Raw genomic sequence first — 24,412 nt, 5'->3', positions numbered from 1 at the left:
ACGAATGGGAGCCTTCTAATGTCACTTTCCTTGTTACGATTTGCTGTGTATATGCTTCTTTTAAATGATAATTTGATTTGATAAGTTGGTTAGTTGACAATACACACTCTGATTTGGACTTTCTTTTGTTTTTTAGAACAATGAACGGTCAGGTCCAAAAATCGGAGCCAGACCCGGATGCCATAAAAATGTTTGTTGGTCAAATTCCGCGGTCCATGGATGAAAATGATCTCCGCAAAATGTTTGAAGAATTTGGTGCAGTATTTCAGCTAAATGTTTTACGCGACAAAGCCACGGGACAAAGTAAAGGTAGGTAACTGTAGAAATGCGGGAGGTAACTGTTGAAAGACAGATGGAGGGACAAAACTGGCTCGACAAAGAAGGCCTTTCTATTCAATGATTTGTAATAATAATGTGGTGCATCTTAGTTGTGTCAAAGTTGAATTCCACCTCCAAAAGAACTCGTACAGAGAGACAGTAAAAGTACATTTTACAGACAAAAGTTGTAAATTTATGGAAACGTTTGGTGAGTCCTGTGGCCTATGGGCCTCACGTTTTGCATATACGTAGAACACAGTGAAGCTGAAAAATTCCATTAGACAAAGAGGTTTGATAAGGCTAGTGCTTTTTCATTAATTTGATTGTGCGACTTCATAAGGCCGTCATTAAGGACTGATCAGCATTGAATCTGTTGGGGCACATAAAAAAGAATTATCTACTGTACATAAAGTCAGCAGGATTAATGCCTAGAAATCACTAGTTAGCACAAACGCATGGCAGACCCAAACTCCTGATCATGACGGATACAGGATTAATGTTGACTGGTTCGATTCTCCGGAGAACTGATAAAGAGATCCGATTCTTTGATGCTGTTCCAAGTTCCCGAGTTTGGAGTCTGAATCCATAGTGTAGGTACATTAGGACCGGAGACCTGTTTAGCACAAAGCGGGCAGTATAACACAGAACTGGCCGTGACTGGGCCGCCATTGATTGCGACTCCTGTCAGATGGAGATAATAGGAGGAAAAAGAAAAGGACTTAGTAAGGCGAGTGGTTAATCAGTTTAGTGGACCCCAGACAAACTAGAGGCTTCTGGAGGTCTGACTGGTTAGCACTCGATGTGTTCAAATCAAAACACTAGCAATAGAATAGAAATTGTCCTTGCATGATGTCGAGCTAGTAACTTCATTGAAATGATCTCAGAACATTGGTAGTGCATGATGTATCTTTGAAATTTTCAATGAATATTTCCATGTAGCTATGTTAAAAGCTTAATTACAGTCGAAAGTGTATCACAGACCATGAAACAGGAGGGTTACTATCAAGATCATATTATCATAGAACACTTGAGAAATAAGCGCTATCGTGATTAAAATTCGGAACAAGTGCACCAACAATTGAACACAGAAATTTATGAAGTCTGATTGACTTGATTACAAAATGTGTTTTACGTTACAAATTTAAGTTCAAAACATTATTACAAAACGTGCTTTACCGTACAAATTTAGATTCAAAACATTATTACAAAATGTGTAATACTATACAAATTTATGTTAAAAAATTACAAAACATGTTTTACCATACAAATTTATGTTCAAAACATTATTACAAAACATGTGCTTTACCGTACAAAGAAGTAGGTACAGTTTCTACAGTCATCTGGCCCAAAATATTGATGATTTCACTTGGAGCTCAAATCCTGGCATTCAATTAAGGAATAGTTTAGCAAACCCAAAATTCACTCAGTTTGATCAGCAAAATGATTTGTGTCATATGACGAGAGCTTGAAGTTGGCATAAAATTGCAAAAATGCCATTTTCAATGAAAATATCCACAAATTCAGGTGGTTTTCCTTTTAGAAAACATACAGCGCATGCGTCGAGCAAATTCATATTGAAGCATGTTTTTCATCTCAAAATAATACACAATATATATCATTTTCATTTTGCTCGACAAATGCGCACATCTTTTCCTGAGCAATAATTTGTATGACATTTGACAGATTTCAGGCTTATTTTGAGAAAAAGGCGGGAAATGTCTTATTCATGATGTCATAATGCTATCCATTTAGGACTATCATTCTGATTTTGTTGACATAGTATACCTGGCATTTATTTTACTTTCTTAAAACGCTGATTAAGGTAATTCCAGACATATTTTATAGAGAGAAATTTTTTGGGCCTTTTTATGTATACAACCGTACCTTGTTCTTTAGATTCAAAACATTATTACAAAATGTGTAATACCATACAAATTTATGTTAAAAAATTACAAAACATGTTTTACCATACACATTTATGTTCAAAACATCATTACGGAACATGTGCCATATCATAGAAATTTCAACTCAAAACATCATTACAAAATGTATGCTTTGTCATAGAAATACAGATTTTAAACATTACAAGATGTGCTCTATCAAAGAAAGAAAGTGAAATTCAGAACATCATTACAAAACTTTGAAGATTCAAAACATTATTACAAATTGTGTACTCTATCAAAATGCCTGCATTCTGTCCTAGAAATAAAATCACGAGCACAAGCTTTACAGAAATAATCCCCAAATATGAGTGTAAGTTTTATACATGCATTCCAGAGCTAGTTTAATACAAATAACCCAAAAACGTGAATGCTACCATTGCAGTCATTGTCTTAATGATTTAATGTGGAGTGTTTTTTTTTTCTACAAGGAACTCTCTTGTGTTTGTGGGTCTTTCGGAAATTAAATTATTTAAAGGAAAAACAGCGTAGGAATTGAGGCTTCTTGTGATCAATGAGAGTGGTAATAACAGGTCCATTTGCTTTTACCACGGTTTTACAATAAACCAAATTGACTGATTGATTTAGTCATTTAATATAAGAATTAAAACAGCCCAGCTCTGTAGTAGGTGAACAAATCTTCCAATTTCCTAGGAGGATTATTTAAGTGAACCATGGAAATTCCTTCTGTTTAAAAAGACCTGCACTTTTCACCCAAAAAGCCCAAACAAAGAGTCTTGTGGATCAGAATACTGCATTTTTATCAGGCATTTTTGTACATATGATCTGTCAGATTCTGCCATGAGAGGTTGTTTTTTGTGGGGACATTTTCAGTTGCAGATTAAGATAATTAAGATGAGCTGTGTTGTATGTATAACATTAACTCGATACAGATGGTGTCTCACACATTTGCTAAGATATGACAGTTTTTGTAGCAAAGGTTCGAGAAAAAAAAACTATTGTCATTTCCAAAGGGTCCAAGAGAGGTTATTTTGTCTGTCAGTCATGGACAGTGTGTTCCATTCTTTGGGTTAAAATTCCTCCCTCTGACCTGTGAGATTAAGATGTTGACAGCTCACCATTCTGTAAAATGAGGTACATGTATTGTATGTTTTAATTCTCACCGTATGGTGAGTCTCCAGTCACATCACTACTCATCTGTTAAACCATAAAAAGTGGTGGTGGTGGTGGTGGGGGGATGCTTTAAAATGTGATGTATTTTTCACAGATACATTTATATTACATTGTTTTTAAAAGATAGATTTCTACGACTAGTAAACAAATTAGTTTTCATCGCTTCTATTGTGGGAAGAGAGTGCATCAGGTCACTATAGATGCTGCAACTTGCTATGTTATTAAAGTACTTTGAAGGGGGTAGAGTGAGATTTAGAAGGGTGGAGGATGGAGGTAGGTCAAATGGGGAGGGGTAGGTGGGTGAGGATGGTGGAGGATGGCAGTATGTCATTGATGGATGAATGTCCTCCCATTTTGGATGCTGGTCACATCTGATACAGAGTGCAAAACCCACGCAGATTCAGTTGGTGAAGATAAAAATCTATCCCAATCAGAAACAAGCTCTGTGGTTTACAATACTAGGGTCCTGTTAAGCCTTTGCTAAAGTTGCAGTAAATGATTTTTAAAGGTAATTATTGACTGTGTTTCAGATGGTATAGCTGCAGGCATCGATGCGTTATGCAAAGAAACTGTCTCTTATAATTCTGACAGCTGAGTTGAAAACAATTGATAGTCGACATGTCGCCTAGTGTAATCAGCCACGATAGATCCGAGTCTGTTAGTGAGTTCACAGAAAGTATGGGGATTCTAGAACAAGTGTGTGCAATTGAGATTAAAGTCCTCACTTTTCTGTGAAGAATTAATCCCGAGGCAGAATTCATTGATGCTTAGTGTTAGGTGAAACACCTCGTCATGGCAACTGGTCTCCTTCATCGGGTTGCCAGGGAAGTCGTGGGCCTATCTATAGGTTCAGTAGATTCCAGCATGTTCAGAAAAGTCCTGTGAAGTTGGCATTTAAAAAATGCTGATCATATTTGTCTTAAGTCATTCATTCAAAAGATTAGCGTATTGTTCTGGTTTAATCTGTATTTAGCGACAAATATTGGCGATTGTCTTCCTATATAGTGTGGAGTGTGAAGCAGAAATATCCTTTATGTCATGGCTGACAGAAATCCAATCAATTTAAGACAAAGTATTGTAATGTTCAGGTGATTAGAGCTTAATGGTATCTATCGGGGATCAGCAAATTAAAACAGATACCCAAGAAATGCGTAGACACACAGGTACAGGCCAGTCTACACCGAGATTTATATTCAGATTCCGTGGAGTGAAGAACCCAAAACTATCGCAACATTTAGGTATATACACGAATGTCTGACAATAGATCGAACATTTTATCAGCCATCTTTCAAATCGCTGACAGTAGAAACACATATTTTTCCACACATTTAAGAGGGGGGGGGGGGGGGGGGGCAGTTAAACTGATTTTGTTGTATGTATATGAAAAAGTTTCTTTCTGCATCTTGAGTTTTATAACAGAGATTGTGCCAATTCTCTAGTACTTCAGTATGTTGATTATATAGATACCATGCATAATTTGTCAGAGTGAGTAAGTCATGTCCCAACTACATCTTCTATGTATTTTAACCTCAAAAGTGTGAACCCTTTGGTATCTCTTAAAGGGGCATGGACAATTGGACATGATCTCAGCCGAACTTTTTCAAATTCTATTTTTACATTTTAAATGTTTAGAATGCTTAACTATAGGTATTTCGAATGGTCAGCAATGATATGAATGTCAGTTGTCGAGGTACATGGTAGATACTGCAGCTCACAATTCTTTGCAGGGTTTGACATTTACTTTTTTTAGCACTAGACCAGTCGGGCTACTTCAAATGATTTTTGCTAGACCTGACCGTACATCCACTTGCCCCGACCAACTTTCCAGAAACTGATAGTTTCTCCATATTTAAATGTACTTAAAGTAATTCCACCCTCCTGTGATGTCATCAGATTTTGCAAAATCAATGATTTATTTAGATTTATGCATGATAGGAACATAAATTTTGTTGGAGTATTTTCCTATAGTTATTGTAAAAAATCATATTTAGAAGAAAATATTTCAAAAGTCTAAGTTATAGATAAATAATCAATGATGCGTTTCAAAATATTGAATCCAAGGGCAATAACTCTGTTTCTATTGATTTCCTTATAAGGTCTATTATGCGATAGATTTCCTTTAGTTTTTACAAACACTTTGTATATTTTTGTGAAGATAGTTTCATGAAATTGTAGTGAATGCTACTATATCGTCATAACCAGTTTGTATGGAATTTTGATAACGCTGTTAATGGAAAATTGCAATTTTCTGATGGTGATATATAATTCTGTTTGTGTACGTCTCACACCTTAAAAAGTGTGATGACCTATGCATTTTATTTGATAATTTGTTTGTTATTTAACTGAAATGAATGGAAATATATACGCATTTTAAACTTTAAGTTTGCATGAACTAAAACGTACTTAATTGTCTCAAAATAGAGCTTTAGTCTCGTCATTCAATTTAACGCTTTCATTTTCAAACACATTTTCTATTTCTTTAAATTCTACCCGACATGGAAATTCTCTAGTCAATTTAAAATAAAATGGCCTCAACCGTTTTTTAAATCTCTATTTCATAAGTCTTGCTTGGTTTCTTCCCAACCTTTTACTTTTTTTCTCTTGGGACATCTTTCCTTGAGGACGAGAAGTCGTATTTGAATATAGAGACATTCCCGCACATATGTCAACACCGAAAAATGGCTGTTTACGATTAATTTGATAAACACTTTCTTATATTTGATTCAAGTGAACTGGGTTTTTAAAAAAAATGGAAATAAATTCATCTAAAACATAACTTTACACACATTAACATCGAGTAGATGTCGTAAAACATCACTTCCAATCGCGACTTATTTATTAGAACTAAAAATAGAGATTGTGTCATCATGTGGTTCAAAATTGCTCGCAAACTCTACAGTTATTCTTTTTTAGTTAAGAATAAAATATCTTATGGTTTAAAGTAAAGTTTCTTGTTTATTTTTTCAACACGACCAGTCGGACTAGTAAATCGACATTTTACCCGACCGACCGACCGGACCTATCATTTAGTAGACTCAGTCGGTCGGATGTGCCTTAGTGTCAAACCCTGCTTTGTTATGTAAACAAGGCTCATGCCATATACTAAGGCTATAATAAATATTCAAGTGAAAGTTTTAATTGTTTAAAGCTGATTTTTTTTCTTCAATTTAAAAGTTAATTCTGAACACAGTTAAATAGTTTCTAGTATTTTGCACATCTCATTTTGTTTTAAACATGTAATTTTCTATATAAGCAATCTGTAAACAAAAACATGGGAAGAGCCTTGTTTACATGACATTACTGATACTCCGGTTGACCATCAGAAATGCTTTAGTTAAGCATTGTAAACAATAAAAATGGAAAAATAAATTTTCAAAATTTTCAGCTCAAATCGTGTCCATGCCCTTTTAAGTATTTTCTCAGCCCCTTTGAGTTATACCAGTCAAATAGCACATGTACACCACACTTCAACTTTAGTAAGTCTGTTGTTAATATTTACAACAAATACAGTTCTAGTATGATCATCATGTTCATGTTTATGAAACAATGGGTTCTTGTTGTGGTTGTTTAAGACTATGTTATAAATTATAAGTGTTAGAAATAAATTATTTATTTTGTATATCATTCTGTGAATGGCAAGAAAAATACCTTAAGTGATGGCCATGAAAATAAATTAAAATTAATTGCAGAAAGAAAAACAAAATCATTTATACAAGATCTCAAACTGTGTTAACCACATAGAAATGATGCCTGCATGAATTTATCATGCGATGCACTAAACCCGTTGATGGCTGTTTAAATGAGTACTATGCTCTTCTGGTGTTGCTTTGGAAAGCTAAATTAAGTTTGGTTACTATCACTCGGACACTGTTGCTTTCCAAAGCAACATCACGAGAGCATAGTACCCACGTAAACAGTTATTATTAGATATATATTTTATATGTATGTTAACTGATATACAAGAGAATATTAGAAAGAACCAGATATAGTAGAAGTCTATTACAACACAGAAGTGAATAAACTAGTGTGAAACACATCGCCTGACATTTCAGAAACCTGTCTGGATTGCTTTCTAACATTCTGTAATGGATAATAAATATATATACTTGGGTGATATGTTTGTCAAGTGGTTAGGTGTCTTCCATGTGGTAGTTGTTTTATTGGTTACTAGTCATTTTATTGTGTTATTATTTTCTAGTTTAGCGACGGGGAAGTGATAAATGATGCTGTATATTGGAGACACATTGTGTGTGTGGGGTAGAATTGTTGCGGAGAACGCGTTATTGTAGATCTTAACATTATACAGTACAAACTTGTACAGAATGAACAAGATGGAGATTTATAATTTATTCACTATCAATACATCTTTTCGTTTCTATAAGCAAAATACTCTTGATGCGCAGATTGCTCAAGATATTTCATTTGATAAATATAAAATCTGGTGAATTCAGGATCATGTCTGTAAATTAGACGTCATGGAAAAAAAAATAATCTGCAATTTCATGACAGGAAATCCATTTTTAATCGCCTGTAGTATATAAACAGTGAGAACAAGGTTTTGTATTTTGCTGGGAATTTAAAAATGTGCAATATATATTCTTTAGTTTCTCTATGTTCGATTCACATTTACAACATCTTATGCTGAAGCCAACAAGGTATCTTCATATCAACAAGTGGTGTCCGTGCCTTTAATGGTTACCATAGTAACTAAATTTTCAAGATTTTAATATTTGGGGTTTCTCTAGCATCATGGCAAAGAGAAAACTAAAAGAAAATGAAAACTATCAAATTTATTTGTTACCCTGTCATTTTGAAGTGAATTTTAAGTTGGTGGAGACCATTTGTAAGTTTTCTTGCATTTTTGTAGGTTGCTGTTTTGTCACATTTTACACGAGGAAAGCTGCACTCGATGCACAGAATGCTTTACACAATATCAAAACTATGAATGGGGTAGGTACCAATTTATTCATAATCAAGAACCAGTAAAAAAGATCAAATATTTACGCTTTGATTGAGCGGAAATTATTTGTTGACCAATGTTTGTCTGTCTGATATTGCGTTGTTATCAATGAAATTGTTTCATATTATAAAAGAACCAAAACTCAAGAGAGGTGCCTGTGAAAATCAATGCAGTAGTTGACATTCAAGTAAAAACAGATTAATTAATTCTGTTCTATTTTTATAAAGTGTTTGACAACTTGTGACACAATTCCATTAATTGATGTAAGTTGCTTGTTTTTGCACACAGCAGAAAATGAGACTTTGAAAGTCGCGCAGTGATGCTTAAGTTGGTTATTTTGTGATCATTAGAAAATAAATTTAATTATACCCACATTTTATATTTATAGACATTGTTTGGTATAAAAGTAAAAAAAGATCTCCTATTGCAGGTTTGTTTTAAGGTCTTGATTTCAAGGGTCAGGGCCTTTCCAATTGGGAAAAATAGCGACATTTGCTTAAAATTGGGAAAAATATTTCATAGAAAGAAATAGGGGAAAACCCAATTCAGAGTGCTTTAAGGTATAATTGGGTTCCTTCTGACTTTCAATTTGGTCAAAGCTTCCTCATGCATTCAAATAAGCAGAGGCCAGAAAATTAGGTTTACTTATGAATTTTGAAGCAAAAATTGTGATATGTGGGCCTGTGAAGAAGATTTATGAACGATTTGGCTACCCTGCTTTATTTGTTTTCATTGTTTGGGAATTTCAAAGGAAAAATTGGGGAAAATACCTGCTTTTTAGCATTGGGAATGGGGCCTTATTTTGGCCCGGGCCCCTACAGACATTAAAAAAAATCTCTGTATTGTATTTTTAAAAATTCTTGGCATATTTTCATTAAAGATACCAGATACTTGAACTTTATAGGTCACAGATAATGATATATATCTCTCTTAAAAATGGGATTTGAACTCAGAAGAAGGTTAATTCCTTTAAGACCATGTGTTATCCACTAGGCAGTAATGAATGAAACTCTGTTGTAATAGAGTTTTAAAACAAAATCTTTCATTGGTACATTTTGTTTTGTTGTTAAGATCTATTAATGAATCTGGCATGATTGCAGAACAAATTGACATTAAAATGGAAGTGTGTTTGCTGAAGTATTGATGATTTCTCTAGTTGTTATGAAATTTTAATGTAATAAATGACAGAAAGTCAATAATTGGTTAAATTGATGGAAGGGAGCGTGTCACAACAGTGTTAATATGAAACATTCTACTACAGAGCACATGCCAACTCTAATTGTCAAAAGCTTTAAGTGTTGGACATTGAAAACCTAATTCAGTTAAAGAAGTTTTTTTGATCCCTGGGAATAAGACTCGGTTGCACGTTGACACACAGCTGTCGTGTATAATTATGATTTTATCGTCAGAACTTTCATTTACGAGGAAATCTCACTTCCAAGCCCTTTTCCCTGAGATTGATCTCTGTCGTTGATCCTTCTTGAGAGTTTACAGATTGATAATGTGATCCGTTCCCCACGATTTCTGGAGGAAAAACAAGATACCGAAGAGTGGGAGGAAGTGGAAAGCCTGGTGACAGTTGTGAGGGTATATTGGCTGTTAATCAGGGATTACACAACCAGTGTTATCATTATGTCCACTGCAGCCATATGTCACCATAACCCCGCCGTGTCTACACACCGACCTGTCAGAACAAATTAATGAAAAAATTATAATCACGGTTCATACAGGTCATCAAAGAAACAGTACTATACAAAGATGGACTTTTGATATCACTTTCATTTATCAAGTTAGGAAATGTGATATTCACCGAGGCCAGTGGCTGAGGTGAACATCATTTCCTCATGGTTAATAAATGGAGTCGAGGTCATCAGAGGAGATCAAAATTCAACATTGTTTCTTCATATGACTTTAAATGAATGCAGTTAATGTTCTATGTTGGATTAAGTGATGCTGTCAAAGTAATGCATGTACATGAGTTTTCGGTTTCTATGTTAATTGTGTGGGTACAATCAGACAATCAGGAGAGAGGAAAGATTTTGTTATTTAATAAATTGGGTTGTTTCAGTCATTCAGGGGAGAGAAAAGATTTTCTTTAATGATCGAATGAAAACAATTAAATTGGATCAAGAAATTTTTGAAAGGGGGATCTACCATTTTAATTATGGTTTTCAAGAGGGGGGGGGGGGGGTCTACCCTCAAAATGTGTTATTTTTACCTTTTTTAAACAAAATTTTCTGATGAGAGGGAGAGTTCCAACCCCAACCCCAACCCCCCCCCCTCCCCCTACTCCCATCAGATCTGTCACTAAATATGGCATCCTCCATGGTGATAGCATGTATATAGCAATGAGAAAAAGTACTTGAGTATGAATTGATGCACAGATGGTTTGTAGTAGATTTTGAAAGGTGTCGTTTGAGTGTTTGAAATAAATGCAGACTGCAGTGTGTTATGGCAACATTGTTGTATGAAAAGTGGTAATAGGTTAAAAAAGATGCAAGTCAGGTGGGTTTTTTTTATTATTATTATTTGATGTTTGCTTTATGAAATATTTTAAACGAATGTATGACATTTGGTATAATAAAACAGATAGTGCATGTACAGCTACATGTTACGTTGAGGGTATAACATTGAAAATGATATTTTTTTTATGAGAGTTTTTACCACATTTTCAGTCCTGAAATATGTAATTGATCCATTGAATAAGTGATATTTTTCACTGGTGTTAGTTTCACACAGACAAGATGGAAAGTGTTACTTTCACACTTAGAATGCTGAAAGTGACATTTTCACACGAGAAATAACACTGGAACTACTTTGTATATATAATCTTATAGTTTTATAAGGATCGGGGAAATGATGGTGAAAACCATGACAATAAACGCATCATTGAGTGTTCTGTTACTAGATAAGGAATTTATTTTCTCTGATGAAATTATAACGAGACATAAAAATATGTCCCACCAGATGTCAATAAATTCCATAATATTACATATGCTTTCTCTTTCTATCTCTTCCCCCCCCCCCCCCCACCCCCCACCCCTCTCTCTCATTTGATTTTGGTGCAATTTGGTAATCAATAACTGCACCAAGTAATCTATGCCTTTAATATGTATCAACATTGAAAAATTGAAGATGATTTTAACCCCCTCCCCCCTCTTCTCCTTTACTGGCGTACTTCCAAATGTGTACAGCATGGTGTCCCTTACACATAGGCAGTGGATGGAAATTGGTCCTCAGACATTTATGTCAAGATGGATTGGCTGGACTGGAGTGCCCTGGGCACGAATTACCTATAGTTCATAGTTAAGTTTATTTACTATCAGGTGTTGGAACATCTGATTGGGAAATAGTTACTTATCAGCATAGTGATATAACAATTTACATTTATGAGATGTACTCGGCCACAGTGGAATATTACTTGTAATATCCCCTCAGCAAGCTGAGTAACGAAGTTTGGTGGGGGGGATGAATACAGTTAAGTATGTGTTCTACTTTACTTTAGGGAGTATACTTGAAAGAAACTTTTATCTTTGACAAAATGTTGTGTGTGTGTTGACATGAAATGAAGGTCATATGGAAAAAGTCAAGGTCAATGGAGGTCAAATATGTCCTAACCAAAGTGTGCCTTATAACGGATTAAGTCTCATAGGAACTATTGACTTTGTATAGGAGTTTAATCCAGGCTTGCATTACTCGATAAAATCTCAAAATTAAGTTTGAATATTCTTTTATTTGAGCAGTCAAATTTTTTGTAAAATCTCAGACCAAAGTTCAAGTTTCAACTTATGTTTCTTTGGAGAAATCCAGGCCAGTTCTTGAAGTACTGCAATGGGGAAAGTATAAACATGAAAAACCTTTTGTTCAAATATTGTTCATCATACCTCAGAGTGTCCAAGTTTTTCTATGGAGAAAAGTCTGTTTTATATGTCACATGTAACACATCTGTCAGTTTCTTTTTGTATAAACAATTTTGATGTTGAACTTGGAAATATGGGGTTAATGTTCTAAGCAGTGTTGGAGAAAGCTGATTAAAGAGGAAATCAATAGCCCCGACAGAACTGTCATGTTCCTAGCTTACAGTCAAATTAGTCCCTGAGATTCTGTAGTGCTTTTATACCTCCTTGTCCAATTATTGACTCATTTAGGAATTACTTTTCATGGTCAGAAAAGTGTGTGGTTTAGATTGTTATCATGTACTATGTAGAGGGGAGAGATAAGGCCGGGAACAGCTGGAGAAGCACCTATGTATTTCCTGAGGGTCAAAGATCTACTCCAGGACTGGGAGTGCAACTAAAGCTGTGTCAAATTAGGTCAGACCCAGAACGAGTAGGTGTTATGTGTTTAGCTGCAATAATGCAGCTGACCCTTAGTAACATTTCTGACATTTCAGGGAGAGGCTACAACTCCTAAAGGTCTTTTTTTCTTGGTGCAAATACAGTCCCAGTCCTTTAGGGAAATCAAAAGAAAATATATTTTCCAGTTGGGAATTAAATCTAGAAATTAGGTTATTCATATTCAACAATGTTCATCCCCCCCCCCCCCCCCCTCCCCAATATATATATATATATATCGCAGCATGTTCCTTGGTTATATGCATCGTCAGTCGTGTGTGTTCATGTACGTAATGCTAAGATGCACACTGGAATTAGAATTTTAAGGAAATAATTGTTATTGACTGATTGTATCAGCAAATAAATTCCGTCCTAGATGTATTTTTTCTCAATAAAATGTGACAATTTATCAAAATTTGACTCTTAAATCCACCACTAATTTCTGATTTGGTTTTCCAAAAAATATTGTCAGTGAAGATGGTGGTAATATTTAAAAGTTGTAAAGCCATCATTGGAGAAATATATGACTAAAATATGGAATGAATGATTGAATTTTTGGTTAACTGCAAGTCCTATACATACCAGCTAATGTACTATAATAGTAATCGATGTGATCATAGCTATAGATATGCAGCAGTTTTGGATCACATTTACACAGTGACCTTTCAGGCTTGTTGCCCTCCCTCAGAAATGTTAAATAAAAAATATTATATAATTAAGGGTTGTGTTATTGCAGATAGAAATGTTAAATAAAGAATATTATATAATTGTGGGTTGTGCTATTGCAGATAGAAATGTTAAATAAAGAATATTATATAATTGTGGGTTGTGCTATTGCAGATAGAAATGTTAAATAAAGAATGTTATATAATTGTGGGTTGTGCTATTGCAGATAGAAATGTTAAATAAAGAATATTATATAATTGTGGGTTGTGCTATTGCAGATAGAAATGTTAAATAAAGAATATTATATAATTGAGGATTGTGCTATTGCAGATAAGAATGTTAAATAAAGACTATTATATAATTGTGGGTTGTGCTATTGCAGATAGAAATGTTAAATAAAGAATGTTATATAATTGAGAATTGTGCTATATTGCAGATAGGTTTAAGTTCAATTAAATGACAAGTGTGCATGCCTCCCTTATCTCTGGGACTCTTTGTGATGGTCTGATGTTGGATGAGTATAATGGTGATTGTTGGTGCAGCAGTCACAATGTAATGATAGAAGTGTGTGATCTGTAAATCTGACTACAGATATGCCATCACAACATGCTGAGTGAATTCCTGAAATACTTGTCTGTCCTGTATTGTAACCACAGAGTCCTATCATAGCTTTGTATTAGTGGATCGGAAGGAATCTGTTTTATAGCGGCAGACTGGGTACACAATGTGTATAAGCAAGTTGGACGGAATCCCGCTCTGTGTCTAGTAGATGTTTGATTGGTAGATACACAGCCTCACTTTGACATTATGGGAATACCTCAGTCACTGTCTATTAAAGAAGCCCCAAGATTGATCAGAGCCTTGGGAAAGATATTTTTATATATAATTCACAGATATTTTGGGTATAATAAGGTCCATAAAACTTCGGTGTCATATATATCCTGTATTAAACTTAAACCCCATATGACATGGAAATACTTCATGTGAGCAGAAGAAGTGAGAATTGGCAGATCATAAGGTCAAGGTCAAATGTACCTAATATCTGGTGTTCTAATTTGTGGGGTTATATTAATTGTGTGTTCGAAGCTCTTTTATTAGTCATGGTCTTTTCCTTGATCAGTCATAAAATTTTGTACAGTCCTTGATTGATTATAGTTTGAAGGCAGCTGCTACCTTTCCAGTTCCCACCTGGCAGGAAAAGTTGAATGTACAGCAGGTGTCATTAAAATTTCACAAGTCTTGTATATATCTTGTTATATGTACGCTATGCACCCTGTATAGGGAGATCACCAAGATTGACTGTCTGTCAGATGTCTGCAATAATGGGTGATTAGCCTCACCCTTTGCTGTTAATGGGACAGGCGTTGGTTAACAGGACAGGCGGGTGGATCAATAAAGCCAATAACTCGGTGGATGGCCTTTCTCGCCTGACAGTCTCTTATAGATCAAGCCGTCTTCAACTCTCACAAATAAGCTGTTGTTTTATTGATGGTAATTATCACATCATTATGTCTTCTTTTTTTTCTGGTACTTGCGTTTATGACAGTGCAAACTGAGATCGATGACTGATTTTCTGCTAGGTCTAAGAATTTGTTTGTGGATACACAATGTTAACCACACAGACCCCAAATTAGTGTTGCTTGTTGATCAGAATTTTATCGCATTAATGTTCTGTTTATTATGAGTCTGACAAGATCTGAGTTATCTTTGATCTTGAGCTCGCTGTGCTTGTTTGTCAACAAGTTTTAGTTGTTGGTTGATTGGACATTGTGATGTCATCATCACTGTACAGTCTGGCATTCCACTTGTAATACACGCCAGATTTTGAAGTTTTCATGGCAACATTAAAAGAAATGAAATGATTATTCGGTATATACATACATACAAACATACATACATAAATACCAAGAATAACCCATGAAAGCTTGAAAGCTTATTTCAAATGGGGTCCTTTGATGCACGGGTGTTGGTCATTTATGTGGGAGGAAACCGGAGTACCCGGAGGAATCCCACATGTCCGAGCGGGCGACCGCCATACCCTCTCACATACAACCACTGCTGATTACTGGGATCGAACTCGGGTTGCAGCAGTGAGAAGCGAAAGCGCTACATCTGCACTACCTGGACACCCATTATGTTCGAGTACAAAGTTTAAGATTTATCCGTTACATAAAACACATAATCATTATGGTTATATATACTTTCCTCATACTTTTACCTCCTATGGTTTGAAGGTGACAAGAAAGTCAATGGTTGTTCAAACTAAAGCTACGTAGGCAGATTCCCAGAGAGCATGTGTTGTAGACAAACCGGTTACCAGAGAGCATGTGGTGAACCGGTTACCAGAGAGCATGTGTTGTAGACAAACCGGTTACCAGAGAGCATGTGTTGTAGACAAACCGGTTACCAGAGTGCATCTGTTGTAGAGAAACCGGTAACCAGAGACCATCTGTTGTAGACAAACCGGTAACCAGAGAGCACCTGTTGTAGACAGACCGGTAACCAGAGAGCATCTGTCATAGGCAACCCTATTACATGCAGAGAGCATCTGTCATAGGCAAACCTATTACATGCAGAGAGCATCTGTCATAGGCAAACCTATTACATGCAGAGAGCATCTGTCATAGGCAAACCTATTACATGCAGAACCTATTACATGCAGAGAGCATCTGTCATAGGCAAACCTATTACATGCAGAGAGCATCTGTCATAGGCAAACTGGTTAACCAGAAAACATCAGTTGTAGACAAACCCTTTAACCAGAGACAATCTGTCATAGGCTAACTTGTTACTAGAGAGCACCTGTCTTGTGAGACTATTTTTAAATCAAAGAAGAGATGTCACATGACAGTTTTTGCTGAACCGAATGTATTAGCACTAGGTTTACCATCTCTTGAGTTTTTCTTCTGCAAACTTTGATACTCATAACATTGTTTCAATGTAGTAATTTCATCCTGAAAAACGAATGAATGAGTGGTTTCAATCTTTAAAAAAAAATTGTAACTTGTTTTCTTTCATTTTACAGATGCATCATCCAATACAGATGAAGCCCGCAGACAGTGAAAAAAGAAATGGTATGTGTTTATATCATAAATGAAATTTAATCTCCATTATAAACCATATGGATTCTAAGATATATAGCTATAGAATGTCCATGATATCTATAGCTATAGAACATTATGATATCTAGTAGAAATCCCATGATATCTAGTTGTAGAACTTCCATGATATCTAGCTATAGAACTTCCATGATATGTAGCTATAGAACTTCCATGATATCTAGTTATAGAACATCCATGATATCTAGTTGTAGAACTCCCATGATACCTAGATGTAGAACTTCCATGGTATCTAGCTATAGAACTTTCATGATATCTAGCTATAGAACTTCCATGATATCTAGCTATAGAACTTTCATGATATCTAGCTATAGAATGTCCATGATATAGATCAACCTGTTGAGTTTCCATGATATTAAACCATTGCATGTCGTTTGTTTGAGATAAACAGTGACAAGTGATTTAGATTTTGCCTTTCATATCATTTGTTGGAAATAGACTGACAAGGGATTTAGATTTTACATATATCTATAGTTTTCATATCGTTTGTTGCTGACAAACTGTGCTGTTATGCCTGTCTGATTTCCATGTAATGCTAACAGCAAAAAACCTGTATCAATTGTCAGATCCACGAAAAACACACACATCCAGCTGATGAAATATGTTAGGGCTGTACGTAACACTGACTGGGCTTGTGTAGGATGGTGCTTGTGGGAATTTGTGATGAATATTTTCTAGTATAAGACTGTAGATTCCAGAAATTAATGATTGATAGCCATTTGTCATTCATATGAACAAATAAATTTGACACACCTGGTGATTCTTGGTGTTGTGGGAGTTTTAGAGGAAAGTCTTACCTGTGCAGCATGTTAATTTTCTATTGTATATTGAGACAGTGATAGATAAAATATTGCAGACGGACAAAGGACATGATCTTAAAACATGGAAGAAACAAATTTATCAAAGGGGAAATAGGAGTTTCAATGTAGTCTATGTTTTGAACAGATCCCATGAACAAATGCAGTTTCTGAGTCAAGGTAATAGGCAAAATATTTTGTCCGAGTGTGGGTGTTCTTAAAGCAGACGGCAATGTAATTCATACAGCTTTCAAAGTCAACAGAGCCACAGTGACAGTTTCATCTGTCGTCGTCGTCTGTCGTTGATCAGTAGTAAATTTTTGAACATTTTTCAGCTTCTTTGGAAAGGCTAGCTGAATCAATTACAATTAATTTTGTTTTAACATGTATGGGTCAAGGGAAACGAAAATTGTGAATTTCATGGACCTTGCCTTCCTGTGGTCTGAGGGGTTTGGCCAAAACCAATTAAATTTAGAATAATCTTTAATCCGGGACACCAGACGGTCAAATTATTGGTATGATTATGATCAGCAATGAGCCCTTTGCCCTTAGGTTCAGGGTTCATGTCCCAGGATGGGGTGAAGTTAGTCAAACATTCGGAATGACATTGAACCCTCTCTCAAAATTAAAATTTATGACCCCAGGGTTCAGGTACTAGGGTGGAACTACATGTAAGTTGGTCATATGCATAGTTAATGTATTATAGGTGCAGTAGAAAATTTTTACTGCTGGATCTCGACTTCAAACAGACAGACTGTATAATCATAATGAACAATATGAAATTTATAACCCTTGGTGTAGAGTTCAGGCAGCAGGGTGGGACTTAAGTGATTATATGTTTAAAACACAGTGCATGTTAGAAGTACATGTTAGAAAATCTTATTTTAAGCTCTATTGCCACAAACATTTTAGCATTTTTCAATAGAATGATATATTACAAAAACCTGTAAAATGGTTTTTTTCAAAAGAAAAATTCATTGGCTATTGCTAAGGCCTATGGGTCTCTTGTTGATATGTTAGTGCCATGTGACTGGAAAGTAAATTCTCTTTCATCTGGATAAAGCAGTTTTTAAAACTACTGTTCAATTTTTATCTCTTTATTTTTCAGAGGAAAGAAAGTTATTTGTTGGGATGATTTCCAAAAAGTGTTCAGAGAGTGATGTCAAAATGATGTTTGCCCCATTCGGTTCCATAGAAGACTGCACGATATTACGGGACCAGAATGGGCAAAGCCGAGGTTAGTGTTCTATAGCAATAGTATTGCGACAAGCAAAAGACCAGTAGTTATAATTAAGCTTTGTGATATCCGTTTTACTGTTGTGTTTCGGATTTCAGGTTGTGCGTTTGTGACGTATGCTAACAGACAATCTGCACTGAATGCCATAAAGAACATGCATCATTCGCAGACCATGGAGGTAAGATTTAGTACAAACAGAACTGGGGAGAATGGGCACCCCTGTCCTGTCAGAATGTTATATCATAATAGTTACTAGATAATGTAAACAGACAGAGTCCATGAATACCTATGTGCAATGCTATCAGGTGATTTACTTCCCCTTATATGATATTAGCACAAATACTAGTAACACAAATGAAAATATCACATAATTTTATCACAAACACTAGTAGCACATACAGTAGCACAAATGGTAGTAGCACGTACATGATGCTATTCCAAACACTAGTAGCACATATATACGCTAGTATGAATAATATCACGTAAATAATAGTAACACATGCCAGCACAAACACTGGTAGCACTAGTAATATCACAAAAACTGGTAGCACAATTACAATGCTATCACAAACACTTGTTGCACAATGTCACAAACACTGCATTTTAGCACATATGCTAGTGCAAACTTGAGTAGCAAAAACTTTAGCAGCACACATGATGCTATCTCAATACACAGAAATGAAGACTTGAATTGTCTGGATATTTTATAATGCTATATCACTACACAGAAATGAAGACTTGAATTGTCTGGATATTTTATAATGCTATCTCACTACACAGAAATAAAGACTTGAATTGTCTGGATATTTTAGGGCTGCTCATCACCCATTGTTGTGAAGTTTGCGGATACACAGAAAGAAAAAGAAGCAAAGAAAATACAACAGATCAATCAAAATCTGTGGAACATATCAGCAGGGGGCGTGACAGGGTTCTCCCCCCAGTACATCACAGTAAGTGCTCAAACGTATAAATAGGTCAATTCATTGACAGAGGTTACTAAGAAAATTATGTTTTGTTTATCACTTAATTTCTTTTATCTTGATCAAGCATGAACATTAAAGTTCAACATTTATCACACTGTAAGGTGAAGATTTTTTTTTATACTGAAGAAATTCATTGATGGAACCACTGCAATCTGTTTTTTAAGATTGTAAGCTTGTGGTAGCGTAGTTAATTTTACCATGAAATGATTAAGAAGGTGAATTGAGTGACCATAATTCATGGAGATGTCTGTCTCTCTCTCTCTCTCTCTCTCTCTCTCTCTCTCTCTCTCTCTCTCTCCCACTTTTCAGCTGGTAGACTTGATGGTGTAGATCTTTCTTTTGTAGTACTTATGCGTAACTTGAAGTTCTTGCGTCTTAGTCTAGACAATACTTTTTGTAACATGCCTGTAGTAAATTGATTTTACATAATTTAAGATTGTTAGATTACATGAGTGCTTTGTAATGGGAGAGCTTCCTCTCAGAGGTTTTAGAGTCTGAACTCTACATTAAGATAAACCAGCGGTTCTTTGATAACTTGTGATGGGTTGTATGAGATTGTTCTATGGTGAATTGAAGTTGGTTGTTGTGACATTGCGGGAGAGGATCCAGTATTTTTCTCAAGCAAGGAGTGGGGGTGATGTCTTGCAAGCATGTTTTTTGGTGATTATATTATTGTCAGAGTCCTGGGGGGGGGGGGGGGATCACAAATTTTTGTTACATGTTATGAAAAATCCAACCGGGGGGGGGGGGGGTATTATTTAAGACCTCCTTGTGATGCCCCACTGTAAATCCTGTTAGTTATATAGAGGCTGAGTCTATAGCTTAGATACAATCAACCATCATCAGCCGTAGAAGTCACTGTGACAGTATCTAGTGTGTTAGATGACAGATTGTGTACTTGTATTAGAAGTGTATCTAGCCTAACACCAGTAACATGTCAGCATATCTTTTGTTTCATCAGTATTATCAATTTATTTCAAAATTCTTTGATTCAAGTTAAAAAAAAAAGAAGATTTAAATGCTTGATTGTGTGTCATCAGCAGTAATAACTGGGAGGAAGTCAGATTGCGAGATGAATGATGAAAGAGCGTATTGATTGCCTGAAGTCTTTCATGTTTTATAAAGTTGATATTAAGCAGTTTATTGGGATATTGTTGTGTTTTATTATGCTATTGCAACAAAGTTAGAAGGGGATATCAAAAGATGCATGTGTGTGTTTGTGAATGATTGTGTGTCATCACTGGGGCCAATGAGAATGTCCTGTTTAGCAGTTCCTTTGTTAAATTTGTCTATGTGCTTGTTATAACCATCATAGCATCTCTACTTGTTGAACCTGCATCAGAAACAACCACAACACACCGACATCATGATACAGCTGCAAAAATCTAATTTTTTGAAGTTTTTTGAGAATTTTCTGAAACGCTGGTTTCCATGTAATCTGTTCAGAATACAGTCCTACAGTGCAGAAGCAATAAAAAAGCGACATCTGCCTGAATTCAGTGGAGCCTCAAGGGAAAGGTTCTAAGCAGGTCCCCCTGGTGTTTAATGCCTCAGTGTGTGTGAAGCCACTTCTTCACATAGATTGAAACTGGAGATGCATTTTAAAGAACTTTTTTTTTTTTTTTTTTTTTTTTATCTGTGATGAAGTTCACTGAAAGCAAATGATCCTCTGGAGTTTATGATCAGCCTAGTTAGTCTGTGTATCTTCAGGTTGATTGGGCTGTAATTGACTGAGAAGTAAAAATAATCAAAGTTAACCCTTAAGTTTTCTGCCTTTTCTACCACCCTCCCCCTCCCTCCCTTTGCCAAAAAAGATTAGAAAAAATAATGGTAAAAATGTTTAATGATAATGGCATGGTTCTGAGAGACATAATTTTATGTTCTGTTGAGAGGCATTATGTTATATCATAAGCTGCTGAGAAACTTTTAACATTTGATAGTGTTGAGACCAGTAAAATTATTTTTGTATCTTCTGTCAAAGTTTGCATGAAATTTTTTCTCAACTTGTGAAACATTTGGGGCATTGGTAGAAATGACTAATTACAACCTACTGACCCACAGAAATGTGTACAGAAAATTGTCTTTGTTTTAATTTCAGTTGTTACAACAGGCAGCATTGGCTGGGAATCTGGGACTCCTGAACACAGGAAATCTTGGTAAGCTGCCCCTTCATGTGAGAGTGTAGAATTCACACTCATAGTGTTGAACATCTGAATTTCGGGGAAACATGAACTGGCCTGGATTTCGAGAGAGAGAGAGAGAGAAAACACTGAAATCAAAACTTGGACAAAAATCTGGGATTTTATCCAATTTTGACTGCTCAGATAACTTGATTTAAAAAAAAATTTCTCAAGAAAAATCCAGGCCAGGGTTTAATTGAATAAAGTCAGTGTTCTATGCAAGTCTCTCGCAGGACAAATGTACTTGACTTTTATGAAGAAGAAAAGAAATTGCACTTTGGGCTGATTTACCTATTTCATAACAGAAGCTAGAAACATAATCTGATGTAAAACTGGAAATGGGGAGTCTGTAAATGGCCATCAGGACTTGAATTGGTATTAATATAAAGATCTCACTCCGTCAAACGTTTAGGTGCATGCATTTAGTTCATAGTGACAGCAGTATCCCTGCAAACATGGACATCGTGATTGCATTATTCGATGATCTCGTATTTGACTTGTCAGTCTTTTATAATTCACAAAGTTAGAAACTAATGCCTTGTTGGCATGGAGTGAAGCTTTAAAGCATGACTTGTAGAAGTTCTGTACAACAGAATGCAGAGATACATATTAGTCATATTTCATGCATGATGCATTCTGCTTTAATGAAATATATTAAAAACATTTTTTTAACGAAAAACATGTTAGTTTGAAGGATGAAAGATTTTCTTCTGTTGGGGCAATGCATGTTTGCAAATATGGGTGAAACACATGTAATTGGCATTGTACAATATTAAATTCTAAAATTGTTTACAAAATTCGAAATGTAAACAGGAAAAATCTGCAAGAAATTTAGTTAAACAGTAAATTTTGTTCACAATAATGTAATTTTTTCCTCCCAGTTGTCTTAAATCGCATGGAAAAATTTTGTGTGCTCGCAAGCACAAACGGGAAATAATGAAGGATGAATCGTGCAAAATCCTTATACAGTCAAGCAGATTTAATTTTTACTTAAAGTTAGATTTCCTGTATCTTACAAGCAAGGAGCTTAAACATGTTTAAGATATTAAAGAGAACGATTATTTTGTGTTTCTAAGGAGACCTAATGTTTGGCAGGTCATTTGAATGTTTACAGATTTGACTTAACGTTGCACCCTGAGTGTGCGTAGGTTATAAGCCATCTCTCTCTTTTTTCCGTATTTTAAAACTTGATTATGTCTTATGTAATTGATGTCATTATTTTACAAATAAACTGTATTTTTTTCAAGAGCTCATATGCTGTGTATTTTTGCAGATAATTAATGTAAACCAATTTTATTTATCGACAACTTTTATTTGCGAAGTGTGTTGACAAAAAGTTTATGAATGTTCAAGCTCTTACAGGTTATGCACAAAATGAAGAGTTCACTACAATTATTAATCCTATGAAAGTTTGCTTAGGAATCGCTGATGTATATCTGGTACGCAAATAGAAGTTGGTTTATGGAATGTTGATAAAAGTGTTACATTGTGAAGGCTAACCACCATGTGGCCTGATTTCAGCCTCGTCAACCACCGGCGGTACTAACCCCCTTGCAATTCAGCAGTTACTATTGGCAGCCGCGAGTGCGGCGGCAGCAGGGAATAATTCAGGTATAAATCATGGCTATTATTGTGCTTGTAGTCGCATCCACTATACCGATCTAAATATAGGATGTCCAAATCGAAGTCGAAGTGAACTACATGCAAATTCATAAGATTACTTGCTATTGCAGGCAAGATTTATTTATTTCTCTTTAGTAATTCAAAATGAGGAAATTTTCTTGCTTGTATAACAATAGTGTATATGTTGATGTCAATGAAAAGTGGATTTTTTTTCTTTAAAGTATGAATTAAACTTTTAAAAACAATTGTTATATTCAAAATCAAGTTTGTCATTAATGATAATATTTTCCTTTTGAATTTTAAAGATGTGCAGAAAGACGGTTTGAGTTGGACATCCTTATTTAGGAGTTTTTTTTTATTCTTTTGACGTTTTCTGGCGGTGATCAGGGTTTGAAAGATTCTAGAAGTGGTGCGCAGTTTCTTCCATCTTCAATCTTCTAATGTGGCGGTGGTCTTTCTTCAAATGACAGAGTATTAGCAATCATTCTTGTGTTATGTATTAAATGGTCACCATTTATTTTGTCACATGATCACCATTTACTCATCACATGATCACCATTTACTTGTCACATGATCACCATTTACTTATAACACGATATCCAATTACTTATCACCTGATATCCAGTTACTTATCACATGATCACTTTAAATTTATACAGAACCAATTGCTCATCACCTAATTTAGATAGACACCATTTTCTTTGTCATGTAATTTAGTATATACATTATCTACCTATCACATGATTTAGTCCAGACAATAATATCTACTTGTACATTGTTGAGATGCGACATCATTTACCTATCAATCCTGTACGCTCAGTGGTTAGTCCATTTTTAACATGGACGTTTTGAGTTTCAGCCCCATTTGTGCCATGGCTATGTCAAACTTAAGGTAGTGATTACTTCTTCACCAAATGCTCAGCATTTAAAAGTGAGAATTGCGGGATTTTTTAATATGATGGGGGCCCAGCCTGTGTCTTGGCAAGCATCAGCACATTCAAGAACCATAACTGCTACATCCCTTAGTGCTAGGCAGAGGTCTAAATTTGATACTTTACAGCTGCTCTTAATATAAGTGAACAATTCTGGAAGGGACATTTAAAGCAAACAAACTTATCACA

General features: G+C 35.3%; 1 protein-coding gene across 37 annotated transcripts in view; it reads left to right on the top strand.

Annotated features, from left to right (window-relative positions):
• LOC125675415 (CUGBP Elav-like family member 2) overlaps nucleotides 1–24,412 on the top strand; it is a 58,846-nt gene that overhangs the window by 15,652 nt on the left and 18,782 nt on the right. For 22 of the 37 annotated variants that reach the window (XM_056157613.1, XM_056157608.1, XM_056157603.1 and 19 more), the window contains 8 exons: nucleotides 137–309; nucleotides 8,260–8,342; nucleotides 16,378–16,426; nucleotides 18,377–18,505; nucleotides 18,604–18,683; nucleotides 19,318–19,455; nucleotides 21,587–21,644; nucleotides 23,190–23,279. In XM_056157613.1, coding sequence (XP_056013588.1) covers nucleotides 137–309; nucleotides 8,260–8,342; nucleotides 16,378–16,426; nucleotides 18,377–18,505; nucleotides 18,604–18,683; nucleotides 19,318–19,455; nucleotides 21,587–21,644; nucleotides 23,190–23,279 — 800 coding nt within the window. The remainder of the gene's footprint in view (nucleotides 1–136; nucleotides 310–8,259; nucleotides 8,343–16,377; nucleotides 16,427–18,376; nucleotides 18,506–18,603; nucleotides 18,684–19,317; nucleotides 19,456–21,586; nucleotides 21,645–23,189; nucleotides 23,280–24,412) is intronic. The other 15 variants (XM_056157618.1, XM_056157616.1, XM_056157615.1 and 12 more) reach the window with 1 other exon arrangement.

The sequence above is a fragment of the Ostrea edulis genome, chromosome 3, assembly GCF_947568905.1.
Source record: "Ostrea edulis chromosome 3, xbOstEdul1.1, whole genome shotgun sequence".
Taxonomy (NCBI): Eukaryota; Metazoa; Mollusca; class Bivalvia; order Ostreida; family Ostreidae; genus Ostrea; species Ostrea edulis.
Note: the sequence above shows the minus strand (reverse complement) of the source record. Positions and strands in the feature narration are given on the sequence as shown.